At 50.2% G+C, this 13,210-nt stretch overlaps 1 protein-coding gene across 1 annotated transcript in view; it reads right to left on the bottom strand.

Moving 5' to 3' along the window:
• The window catches only part of Pitpna (phosphatidylinositol transfer protein alpha), a 43,483-nt gene extending 33,895 nt beyond the window's left edge, over positions 1–9,588 (bottom strand). Inside the window, exons 1-2 of the mRNA XM_057774644.1 lie at positions 9,318–9,588; positions 5,324–5,354 (exon numbers count right to left, since the gene is read on the bottom strand). Coding sequence (XP_057630627.1) covers positions 5,324–5,354; positions 9,318–9,337 — 51 coding nt within the window. The 5' untranslated portion in view covers positions 9,338–9,588. The remainder of the gene's footprint in view (positions 1–5,323; positions 5,355–9,317) is intronic.
• Between the last annotated feature and the right edge of the window lie 3,622 nt (positions 9,589–13,210).

Here is a 13,210-nt window from a genome sequence, read left to right as displayed (position 1 = left end):
TGCTGACCACAAGCCTAAGAAGCCCGAGCCTCCAAAGCGAACGCTCATCAAGGAATGCCAAGGTAATGCTCGGGTAAATGATCAAGGCTCAGTTAGTTCCACCCAGAGAAACTTCTGAGAGAGTGAGAGCCTAGATCTTGCTAATCTTGAGCAATACCAGCGCAGCTTTGGTGCCTCATGGAATCCCACACTAGATCCTGCACCTCTCCAGTCCTATCACCTGCTAAGGCACACTTGAAACCCATATCAGGTGGGTCAGGGACTGGCTGAGCCAAGGCTTCCTTCCTCACGTGAAACAGCAGGAGCTCTGCTCTGGAGAGAGTCCTAAGGACACTGAATGGCTGACTCAGCAAACCCTAAAAGGGCAGGCTGGGGAGAGGGTCTGTAGACAAGACTAGCCACAGCGAGCTAGTAGCGCTCCTTGGGGAGGGGCCTGGCAGAGACCTTGGTCTTCAGGGATTCCCTTCAGCTGCAGGAAATCACAGGGCGGGCTCTAAGAGGATCAGTCTGCGTGCTGGCCTCTTACCCTTTAATCTCTCTTGATATTCTGATCCTTTAATCCCAGCGAGACAAGTAGTTCGGTTAATCCAAAGAAGTAAAGAAGACAGATCTGCACAAGGCATAAGGTCCCCTCTGGCACAGCCGGGCTACATCCTGGGAAGTTGCCAGACTCAAGATTGGGGGGCAGTAAGGGTGGGAGTCAGACCACAAAATCAGATACGGAGCTCCAGGAGACCAGAATTCCAACTTCTTTAGGCTGAAAACAATGTTACATTGCCCTTGAGAGCTGTCCCCTTGTCCCACAGACTAAGTCACTCAGGGAAGCAAAACAGAAGACTCTACCACTTGGTTAATCAGGGAGTAGGAACCGAGGGAGGAGAAATGTGGAGCAGAAACACTGAATGACACACATAACAAATACGGCAGTACAGCTAGGCTCAAGTGGCCCACACCTGTAATCCCGGCCACAGGAGGCTGTGCCAAAAGGATTGCCATGAATTTAAGGCCACCCTGGGTCAGGTTAGCCAAGAATATACAGTAAGACTCTGTTTAAAAAAAAAAGAAAAAGAAAAAAAAAAAGGCAAGAAAAGCAGCACTTTGTTGGTCCACCCATAGAGCCCTGTCAGGCCAGGTTCCACAGAGGAATGATCTGCTCTGTCCACAGAAGGTGGCCAGGAACCGCTGGTGGACACACCCATATCAAACAGCCAGAGCTTTCTTGCTCTGCTACAGGATGCCTGGAAACCCAAGGTAGTGTTATACTAAAGGCTCTGGCCAAACAAGCTAATTCTGCCCCCAAATATCGATTCAGGCCATCAGGATGACTATAAGCCATGACCTTCTCTGTTTCTTTTTTTTCCTCCCCAAATCAGAATCTCCAAGGGACTCAAGACAGTCTCCAATATAGGAAGTGAATATAGCAGTCACATGACGCTGGGCCGTTCTCATGGGAACGGTGAGTCAGAAAGGGGTTACCAGTGGAGACACTGTTCCTTACTTACTTCTTCACTCTCCCCATTCTAGAATTTTCTGATTATCCAGAACTAAGGTTCAAGCTACTGATGGAGCAGCTTCACCCCTGCCGCCCTGCTGTCTCCGTCAGTGTTTTCTTGCTGAGAACAGGCTGACCACACCACACAGACTCACCCTGAACCAGCACGCACTTCCCAAGCTTCTGCTTGACCCAGGCTCTCATTACCGAGCTCTGTCTCACCACTTCCTCCATGCTCCAAAACCAAGGCAGCTAAAAACTGCCAGGAGGATGTTCTCGAGGTGGGTATCTCCCCTTCCTGCCACCCACTGGCCCACCGTTCTGACTGGGAGAAGACAGTCATTGGACCGCCTAAGTTTCAAGGTAAGGGACAATCAGGCTTTCTGTTAGGAAATCATGTTACATACCCTTTTGTTTGTTTTTCGAGACAGAGTTTCTCTGTGTAGCTCTAGCTGTCCCGGAACTCTGCTCTGTAGACCAGATCTGCCTGCCTCTGCCTCCCGAGTGCTGGGATTAAAAGCATGCGCCACCACTACTACACAGGCTTTTTTTTTCTTTTTAGGATAGGTTCTTACTATGTAGCCCTGGCTAGCCTGAAACTCCCTATGTAGACAAACATGGCATTGAACTCGCTTACTATTTTTTTTTTTTTTTTGGTTTTTCAAGACAGGGTTTCTCTGTGGTTTTGGAGCCTGTCCTGGAACTAGCTCTTGTAGACCAGACTGATCTCCAGCTCACAGAGATCACAGAGATCCACCTGCCTCTGCCTCCCGAGTGCTGGGATTAAAGGCGTGTGCCACCACCGCCCGGCGTAAACTCGCTTACTATTCTTTTTTTTTTGATTTTTTTTTTTTTTTTTTTTTTTTTTTTTTGGGTTTTTCGAGACAGGGTTTCTCTGTGGTTTTGGAGCCTATCCTGGAACTAGCTCTTGTAGACCAGGCTGGTCTCGAACTCACAGAGATCCGCCTGCCTCTGCCTCCCGAGTGCTGGGATTAAAGGCGTGCGCCACCATCGCCTGGCTAAGGTGGCTGGAGAGACAGCCGTGGGTGCTGGGAACCGAACTCTTATATTTTTGGTTGTGAGCCTAGTCTTTAACGGCTGAGTCATCTCTCCAGCCCTTACTATTCTTAATATTGACAGCAAGGCCCTCAAAGGAGGCCAACTCTCCCAAAGCTATACCTAAGCACATGGTTTCCAGGACCCAGGTCTATCTCAGGGAGCTCCGTGTATCACAGCATCTACCTAGCCATTTTCTTTTTTTCCTTAGGTTCCTCAATGTATGCATGTGTGTCTGTCTCTTCCCTCCTCCCCACTACTTGTTGGTTATTGCTTTGTTTTTCTTTATCTTTTTTCAAGACAGGGTTTCTCTGTGTACCCCTGGCTATCCCAGAACTCACTCTGTAGACCAGGCTGGACTCAAACTCAGAGATCTACCTGCCTCTGTCTGGAGTGCTGGAGTTAAACTCAGGCACCACCACACCCAGTCGGCTTTATTTTGCTTCTTTTTTTTTTGTTGTTTGTTTGTTTTGTTGTTGTTGTTTTAAGATAGGATCTCACTATGTAGCCCTGACTAGCCTGGAACTTGTCAGGTAGACCAGGCTGGCCTCAAACTCACAGAGATTCACCTGCCTCTGCCTGGATCTAAGTACTGAGACTAAAGGGCATGTGACACCAAACCCAGCTTCTTCTTTTTTTTAAAATATTTTATTTATTTATTATGTATACAATATTCTGTCTGTGTGTATGCCTGAAGGCCAGAAGAGGGCGCCAGACCTCATTCCAGATGGTTGTGAGCCACCATGTGGTTGCTGGGAATTGAACTCAGGACCTTTGGAAGAGCAGGCAATGCTCTTAACCATTGAGCCATCTCTCCAGCCCATAAACCCAGCTTCTTTATCATTTTTTTTTGAAACAAGTTATCACTCTGTCCTAAAACTCAACTTGTAGCTCAGGCTGACTTCAATCATCCTGCCTCAGCCTCCCAAATGCCAAGATTAGAATTGTGAACTACTGTTGTTTTTGTTTTTTGTTTCTAATTTAGCCTTGGCTGTCCTAGAACTCTCTCTGTAGACCAGACTGGCCTCAAACTCAAACTCCACCTGCTTTTGCCTCCTGAGTGCTGGAATTAAAGGTGTGTGCCACCATCACCCTGCTTTTACTATTTAATTCATTTATTTTATTTTGAGATGGAATCGTGCTGTATGCCCAAGCTGGCTGCAAGCTCTTGATGTTAATTCTTCTGCCACTGGCACCTAGATGTCTCTTTTGTCTCCTAGATCTCAGACCATGTTCAAGTTCACATCTGTCCCTCTCTCCCAGATCTCCGCAGCTTTTATCAAGTACTCAGCACCCCATTGGAGATAACCCTCTCAGAGCTGATGCACAGACATCACTCCTGAGGGTGACTGGTTTCATCTAAGGAATGCTCCCACCACAGGGCTGGAGGGACGGCTCACTGGGTAAGAGCACTTCACCCCATTAGAAGATCTGTGCTTGACCTACACTGGGCAACTCACAACTGCCTGTTACCCTAACCCCACATACACAACATACACACAAAGAGAGAAACACACACACATTTAAAAAAAAATGTTTAAAGAATGCTCTAGCCAGGCGGTGGTGGCGCACACCTTTAATCCCAGCACTTGGGAGGCAGAGGCAGGCGGATCTCTGTGAATTCGAGACCAGCCTGGTCTACAAGAGCTGGTTCCAGGACAGGCTCCAAAACCACAGAGAAACCCTGTCTCGAAAAACCAAAAAAAAAAAAAAAAAAAAAGAGTGCTCTAAGCTCTGCTATCCTGCCTTCATTTCTCAGAGGTCCAGCTCTGTGGAGCCCAGGAGTTTCCCATTGGTCCTACAGGGAAAAGAGATGGTGCCAACAACCGGGGGTTCAGGCTGGCTTTCATTTCACTGGAAGCTGGGGTGGAGCTATGGATTCAGAGGAAAGTCAAGAACAAGCTTGGCCAGGAAGGGAGAAGAGAGGAAGTTCAGAGAAAGGGTGGGACAAGGGAGGCTCCATGACAGTTTTCTGCTATCCAAGAGACGGCTCTGAGTCAGCAGAGCCTATGGACCTTCTTGTGGCAATGACTGCTGCAGCTCCACAAGCACAGGCTGTCAGACCTAGGAACCATAAAAGGACAGAGGGCAAGCCAAGCCCATTTGTCATCTTCTGCCCTCCATAAAAGGTGGTTTCTGTTCCTTGGTCTTTCCAGCAGTCACCTAACATGTGTCTGGGGACTCAAGAGATTTCTGGCCTTGCTGGTTTGCTTCACAGCCAGAGAGCACCAGTGACTAGAAAATACTGTCCTCTGCCTAGGCATGGAGGCCCCAGACATTCACAAACTGAAGCTTGTCAATCACATGTCCCACAGGGTTCAGTCCCAGCAGACCAGCAGACGAAGAGCTGCCTTAGTCTCTACACAAAGTTATCCAGCAAGCTTGAGAATGGCTATACTCAGGTACCAGACTCACAACAGACATGCCCTCCTTTAGCAGAAAGTAGCATCAGGAATTTTTTTTTATATTTATTTATTTATTATGTATACAATATTCTGTCTGTGTGTATGTCTGCAGGCCAGAAGAGGGCACCAGACCTCACTACAGATGGTTGTGAGCCACCATGTGGTTGCCGGGAATCGAACTCAGGACCTTTGGAAGAGCACTGAACCATCTCTCCAGCCCCAGCATCAGGAATTTAAGCTGATCTTTGGCTCTGTATTAGAACATAAATGAAAGCTACACAAACAGTGTGGCCACTCCCAGGCCAACTAAGCTAATGTTTTCACAAGTATTTATGAACTATGGATGAAATGAGAGGGAAAAAGGACTTACCTCATCTACAGACACAGGCAGGATGACTCGACTGCAAAAGAAGGAAAAGAGCATCAACTCCAGACTCTGAAGCATCACCTCAGTACAGTGGCCCATGCTCTGCTGCATCCAATTCCCCACTCACTGGCAAAGTAAGCAGGGAATGGCCCTCTGGATGCTGTGAGACCAGGGTCCCCCACGCCCTTTTGGAATCCCATTTAGAACTCTGTAATTCAGAGCAAACCTGAATTCCCCACTATCTACTTCACAGGCCACTCTCTCACACCTTTCTCGCCTGCTCCCTCAACCATCTCTCTCCAACAAGCCTTGCCCATGCATCTTCCCAGAAGCTAACTGGGAAGGCTTATCATAAGGTATCAGACCAGAAGAAGGTGGCCCTGTGGATGTGTGTCAGGGGCCCAACTTCCCAACATCAGTCCTCAGGGTCAAAGGCTATGAAGCGGACAATTGCCTAGAGGCTTAGTCAACCCTAAAGACTTGAGTGCCACCAACTATGCTCTCTGCAGGATGATACGTGGCAAAGTTTCCTCATGCAGCTCTGACCTCCAGGAGCCACCCAAAGGCACTCTAGCCCATCACTTTCTTTCCCCCTGCATCTTGACCACCTGCAGTTGTTGGAAGGTACCACAAATAAGCTGATAGAGAAATTGTGGCCAGCAAAGTCCTCAAGAGGGTCAGAATTTCAGAGAGCTGAGAAGACTAGAGGCACTTCCCCAGGTGCCTTGAACTTGTGACAGACCAGTGGCTGACCCCCAGTTCAATACTTTGAGGTCAAAGAGATGAAAAGAAAGGCTTTGACTGGACTCAGAAGTCAAGCCACCCAGTACTGAGGAGGCAGAGGCAGGTGGATCTCTGTGAGTTTGAAGCCAACCTGGTCTATATAGTTCCAGGCCAGCCCAAGTTACATGGTAAGACCCTGTTTAAAAAACAAGCAAACAAAGCAGGGCAGTGGTGGTCCACATCTTTAATCTCAGCACTTGGGAGGCAGGGGCAGGCAGATCTCTGAGTTTGAGGTCAGCCTGGTCTACAGTGTGAGTTCCTGGACAGCCAGGGCTACACAAAGAAACCCTGTCTCAAAAAACAAAACAAAACAAAAATCCAAGTAAGACAAGTGGAAACAGGCCTGGTGGCACACACCCTTAATCCCAACATTAGGAGGAGAACGCAGGCAGATCTCTGAGTTTGAGGCCAACCTGGTTTACAGATTGAGTTCCAGAACAGCCAGGGCTACACAGCCAGGGCTATCTGCCTCAAGATAAATAAGTAAATAAGATAAATAAGAAGGCAATCAAGGGCCAAAGCTAAGATTCCCAGTTCTCACAGCCTTGCTGGAACCCACTGGGCCCTTTGCGTCTCACTTAGTAAAGCATGAGCACACCCTCCCTAAGCAGAGGTCCAAGCATGGCTCTTTGCTCCAGGCTGCAAAACAGTGTGTTATCCCCTCGTTCCACACACGGTTTTCTTAAGACCCGAGGAAAACAGCACGGCAAAAGCCGGGCATCTGGCAGAAAAAGCAGCAGGGGGAAAAATGGGCTCCAAGTTCTTTACTGCCTGCTACCTCCCTTCCTCCAGAAAGACTCGATAATGTAAACCCTCCCATTACAGAAAGCCAACAGTGCAGAGAAGTACTTCCAACTTAGCAGAATTTCTGCACCTTCAGAAGAAACTTCCTAGAAAACAATACGCCTTTTATCTTCAAGAACACAGCAAAAATCACATCGAAGAATTTGCAGAAATCAAATCTGGGAAAATTCTATTGGAGGAAGTGTCAGCAAAAGCAACAGGGACAACCTTCAGATCCAAACCTCCCCTCAAACGAGACTAGTTCTGGCCAGTGCCTTCAAGGATGCTCTGAGCCTGCTTCCATTACAGCCGCATGGGGACATTTCTCCCTTGTTTCCTCAGAACAAAACCACCTTGGCAGCCACGGGACAACTTGAAAGGAGAGGGCCCCAGCCGCCCAAGATCGGAGCCATCCTCACCATGGCATGACCTTCACGCGCATCCTTTACAAAGCTGCAGCATTGCAACCACAGCCCCTCACTTTGATGCTCTCTCTCGCCTGCCCTGTTTCTCATCCTGCCCCCCACCCAGAGATGCACGCGCAGGGCACAAGTATATCAGGAAGGAAATAGAGATGCCAGGCAGGTTCTGCATCACCAGCACCTTGGGCCTTTCCCTAGCCGGGCTTCAAGAGGCGAGAGCAGAGAATGGGAAAGGACTGCCTGCCTCCCAAATTCGTTTCAGCTCCTCAGAAGGCCCTTTCCTCCCTGCCTGACCAGTTCAAAACTATACAGCTCTACACATTGGAGGATTCATGTGGGGATTTTTTTTTAAATCTGAAAAGAGAGAGAAGTTCACTCGTTTGGTCACTGAGGATTAGAATGCAAAGAGCACCGTGCTCTCCTTGGAGAGCACTGGCACCCGAGCGGTCCTGTTCTTTACCACATAAAGCCCTGAGCGCTGGCTGGATCAACACTGGACATCAAGAGAGGCCGTCGACAGGCCTCCAAATGATGTTCTTCACAAAAGAGCCAAGGTGGGAGGCTACCTGGCTCGCTGCTTCGTTTGCCATTCAAGCTGCACACTGTGACATCTGTAGGGATGGACAAAGTGCCTTCACTGGCAAGAGGGAGAGATCCTCTGCGCGCCTGCTTGGTCACCAAGAGTTTTACAAGTTTCTATTTGGATATTTTCCATTTCTGAACTTCTGGGGCTTAGGACCCAGTGCTGTCCCCTTGCCCTCTCCTTCAGGGAATCTTAGTTTCCCAAATCTTCGGGAAACTATACACACATCCAGTCTAGCCTGGGATGTTCACTTGGAACCATGATCCTCAGGAAAGGGTCACACTGTGACCTTTTTGGTTTAGCAATCCAAATAACTCTACCTGTCAGTCAAGACCCTGGGTTTCAGGAGCAAACATCTAGCAAGGCCTGCCTGTCCCCCAAATCAATAGTTCCTCACCCGCCAAAAATATTTGTGGGGACCTTCTCAATTCCTCCAAGCAATTTCCTCATCTCTTTGCACCAAGACCCAAAATCCGCTAGAGATTGGATGTCCCCGTCCTGGTCCCCACCACCTCTATTAGCAGACATATCCATTCTTATGCTATGTTTTCTATGCTATCTTTCTGGATGGTCTTGTGCCTTGCTAACTTCCTGCCTTTTCAATCACCGAAACTCCTCACATCACTTCAGAACCTGCCGGTATTTTCTAGACTCCTCATTCAAGTGTTGCCAAGTCCCAGGCAGGCATCCCGAGCTTCTTCCAAAAGCCTCCTCTTTTGTACCTACTACTTAGGATACCATGCCACTCCAGCTATCCCTGCCCAGCCTTGTTATCTCAGTCCCCTAAATTCTTTCTCCCTTCCCATCACCCAAGCCTGGCCCTGACTTAAGTCCTTTTTTCTGCAACCAATTATTACAATCCTTCCTCTGCTGCCTAGGGCGGCCACTGTCCATGCCCCAGGTTCCGCCTCAGCACTCCTCCTCACCACCTCAACTCCATTCTAGGAGCTAGCTACCTTATCTGATCTTCCCCTGCCCCTCGGTACGTACTACTCAGCCCCAAACCCCTCCCCACTGTCAGTCAACTCGCCGGCGCTGCCTGCCCTTGTCCCATTGCTCCTTGGTCCCTTACACAACTGCTCAGTCTACCCCTTCATCCCCCCCAGCGCCCACTATAGGGCCACCTCACATCCAGCGCTCTCCATTCCTCGGGTCCCACCTCAGGCTCCCTCTGTCCCATTGACCCCTCCTCAGGCCCTCACCGGCCCGCGCCGGTTCCTGGCCTCCTGTCTGGCCTATTCGACCCCACCTCAGGTGCTGTCTGTCACCCTCTGGCCCCTCCGCCCCTGCTAGGCGGCCCAACAGCCCCATCCGGTGTTCTCCATCCGCCGCCCCCCCCCCCCCCCGCAGCAGGCGATCTGCTTTCGCGGCCGTCATCCCGACCCTCCCTTCCGCCTCGCTTCCGCACAGCCGACCCGACACTCACTACTCCTTGAGCAGCACCATGTCGCTTCGCGGCTCGGCGGCTGTCAGCTGCCAGCCCGGCCTTCTGCCCGCTTCCCGGCGGCCGCTCTCCCGGTGGCCCGGCCCGGCCCGGCTGCCTGTGCGCCTTCGTCGTGGTCTGCTCTGTCTCTGCTGCTCTCGCTGCGGTCGCCGCGCGGGCTCCTGCCGCCCTGCCCCGGCCTCGCCACCTCCCGCGCCTCTGCCGACGCCGCCCGGAGCTCCGGTTCCGCAGCGCCGCGCGGGGGCGGGGCGTCTCTGCGGCAACCAGAGCGTCAGACGCAGCAGTGCGCGCTGACCTCACGCGGGGCGGAGCCTTCCCGGGCCCGCCCTACTACCCTTAAATGGGCCTTGGCTCCGGGTCCAAATCAGCATCCGATCTGGGCCCTTGGCAGATTCAGATCTTCGGGAATTAAAGGTACACGTCTGGTGTAAATCTCTTTTTTTTTTTTTTTGTGGTTTTTCGAGACAGGGTTTCTCTGTAGCTTTGGTGCCTGTCCTGGAACTAGCTCTTGTAGACCAGGCTGGCCTCGAACTCACAGAGATCCGCCTGCCTCTGCCTCCCAAGTGCTGGGATTAAAGGCGTACGCCACCACCGCCCTGCTTGGTGTCAATCTCTTTTGCAGCAGCAACTGATGCGCCTGTATGCCAGGACTTCGCTGGTGGGTGTGTTGAGAGCCAAGCGTGTCAAAAATAAAATGAGAGGCTTGGAGATTTAGTTCAACTGGGAAGCACTTGCCTAATTTGGACGCCCAAAACAAAAGTGTGTATATATGTTCTCTAAATACCTGATTCCACAACTCCACCAGAAAGGTACTGTTGCTGTCCTCACTTACAGGGAAGAAGGCAGCAGAAGGAAGATTTGCTCATTGCAGCTTCTTCATGAGTTTTTGTCTCCTTTTTCTTTTTCTTCACCCCCCCCCCTTTTGAGGCAGGGTCTCACTGTGTAGCTCTGGCTGTCCTGAAACTCACTATGTAGACCAGGCTGACCTCAAATTCACAGAGATTCACCTGCCGCTGGCTCCTGAATGCAAACTGTAGCTGAGATTCTAACCCAGTGTCTCCTCATCCATCCAATAACCATTGGCTGAGGGGCTGCTGTGCACCAGAGCTTGTGCTACCCAGGATAGAGAGAACAAGACTGGTACTATCTTGCCCTGAGGGACTGGAGCTCAAATGGAGGGGAGGCAGGTGATGGCTAAAGGTAGCAGGCATTTAGAATGAAAGAGGCTGCCAGGCCTGTAATCCTAGCTATCTGGGAGCTGAAGCAGGAGGGTGGAAAGTTCAAAGCTTCTGTCTCATAGAAGGTAAGGAGAGGGCCGGAATACAGCTCAGTGATCGAGCACTTGCCCAGTGTGCAGGAGGCTCTAGGTTCAATTCCAGAACCACAAGAAGAAAAAGGGAAGAAGTCATCAGGCATGAGGGTGAAAGTTGTACTCGATGGGATTATACAGGAGGGCACCTGATCTCTGTGAGGAGTCCCAGGGAAGGCATTCCAGAAGACACAATTCAAGAGGAAGTCTGCAGATGCTGGGGAGCAAAGGACAGCAAATAGGTGTCCCAAGCAGATATGTAAAGGCTGCAGTCCGAGAGGATACATGTGGGGACTGGTCCTAGTCTGGTTTCTGATGCTGCGATAAAGACCATGACCAAAAATAACCTGGGGAGGAAAGGGTTTATTACATCTTTGAGGTTAGAGTCCATTTTCAAGGGAAAATCGAGCAGGGACCTGAAGCAGAGGCTATGGAGGAATGCTGCTTGCTCAGATTGTTTTCTTGTTCAAGCCAGGACCACCTGCCCAGGTATGGTACCACCCAGAGTGAGCTATGCTTGCCCACATCAATCATCAATCCAGAAAATGCCTCTACAGGCTTGCTTGCAGACAGATTTGATGGGAACATTTTCTCAACTGAGGTTCTGTCTTCTGACTAAAAGAGATAACTGGAGCACTGAGTTTGGAGGCTGGAGCGCTGGGAAGGGCTAGGCTCCTGGTGGGTGATGGTAATGTGGGCTTCATGCCATGGGAGGGCATTTGAGGGTTTCAGCAGTGATGTGAGATTTACAGTATGAAGCTTCTCTCTGAATCTTGGGGGTGGGGAGGGAAGAGGAGAGGACTGTGTTGGGACAACAGTGACAGGCAGTGACACCAGGAAGGATGCAGCCACAGAAGTCCAGGAAGCATTCAGGAAAGAAAAAGAAGGGAAAAAAACCCAGGTGGTGATGGTGGCGGCAGCGCACACCTTTAATCCCAGCGCTCAGAAGGCGGAGGCAGAGGCACACAGATCTCTGAGGCCAGCCTGGTCTACAGAGTGAGTGAGTTCCAGGATAACCAGGGTGACACAGAGAAACAAATTGGCCAACAGGGCGAAAAAGCAAGAGAGGAAGTGAGAGACACTGGCGAGGCTCAGGCCTGGGAGCCTGGGAGCTCGAGTGACTAGTGCTGTTCTCAGTGACAGCACCGCTGACAGGCAGATGGGCTCTCTGAGAGCTGGTGCTTGAGGAGGATCTGGCCACAACAGCTACTGAACTACCCAAGATGGTGGCTCAAGAAGGAACTGGGGAGCAGGTGGCCATACTGCTACCCAGCTGTGACCAGTAACCAGGGCTGCCCTAAGTGTTCCATGTATTGGCCATTCATTGGTCAAACTGGCATGAGCAAGGATAGCTCCAGAAATCCAAGACAAGGACCTGAGAGAAATCCAAGATGGAGGAATGACCTGACTCGTGGTCTCTGTGTGTTCCACTTCAGCACAGGGCTCTTTCTCCATAGGATCAATGGATAGTTCTCTAGAAAATGCTGGCTCTCTCCAGGAAGTAACCAGATCCTGCCTGCCCTGGGAATGTGCCGCCTAGTTAGGGAGACTGCATTTACTCATTCACTCAATAAATATTGACTGAGCACCTGGTCCTGTCCTAGGCCTTTTTCTAGGCACTTAAGACACAAGGGATGACCACGCAAACGCTGTCTCTCCCGTGCTGAATGGAGAGAAGCCCGCTACAAACATACAGGAGTGGCTTTCAGAAGAGACCAGCATGAACTGCGGGGCTGAAGGTGGGCGCAGCACTAACTGTGGTTTCAGACAGGAATTGCTGCTAATTAGTTGATAACGGCTGAAGCATGAGATTGGAGGGCAGTGCTGCACACTAGGGGAACTGAAAACACAAAACAGCATCTAGGCTGGAGATACAGTTCCCCTGGCAGAATGCTTGCCTGGCCCTCAGATTCCTGAAGTCAGCTCCCAGTAGCACATAAACCAGTTCTGGTAGCTCATGCCTATAATTCCAACACTTCTGAGAGAGAGACAGGAAGTTTGCGGTCATTCTCAGCTACCCATTCAGTTTGAAGCTACCCTGGCTACACAAGACCCTGTCCAGATATAAATAAAAAATGAGTAGAAACCAAATGGCTAGAGATATGGCTTAGCTTGGTTAAGAGTGCGTGCTACTCTTCCAGAAGACTGGAGCACCTGTGTCACCTGGCACCCATGTCAAGCAGCTGGTAACAACCTGTATCTGATGCCCCCGGCCTCCCCCTGCTTCTGTACTCACATAATCGCACACTGACACTTGTACATAATATTTTAAAATAATAAAAAAAATGGGGGGCTGGAGAGATGGCTTAGAAGTTAAGAGCACTGGTTGCTCTTATGGTGGTAATGAGTTCAGTTCCCAGCAAGCACATGGCGACTCACTACCATCTATAATGAGACCTTGTGCCCTCTTTTGGCATGCAGGCAGAACACTGTGTATGTAATAAATAAATTTAAATATTGTAAAAACAAAAAATAAGGTAGGTGATGGTGGCACACACTTTTAATCCCAGCACTCAGAGGACAGAGGCAGGCAGATCTCTGTGAGTTTGAAGCCGGCCTGATCTAC

Source organism: Chionomys nivalis, chromosome 7, assembly GCF_950005125.1.
Source record: "Chionomys nivalis chromosome 7, mChiNiv1.1, whole genome shotgun sequence".
Taxonomy (NCBI): Eukaryota; Metazoa; Chordata; class Mammalia; order Rodentia; family Cricetidae; genus Chionomys; species Chionomys nivalis.
This window is presented reverse-complemented; position numbering and strand designations above follow the sequence as displayed.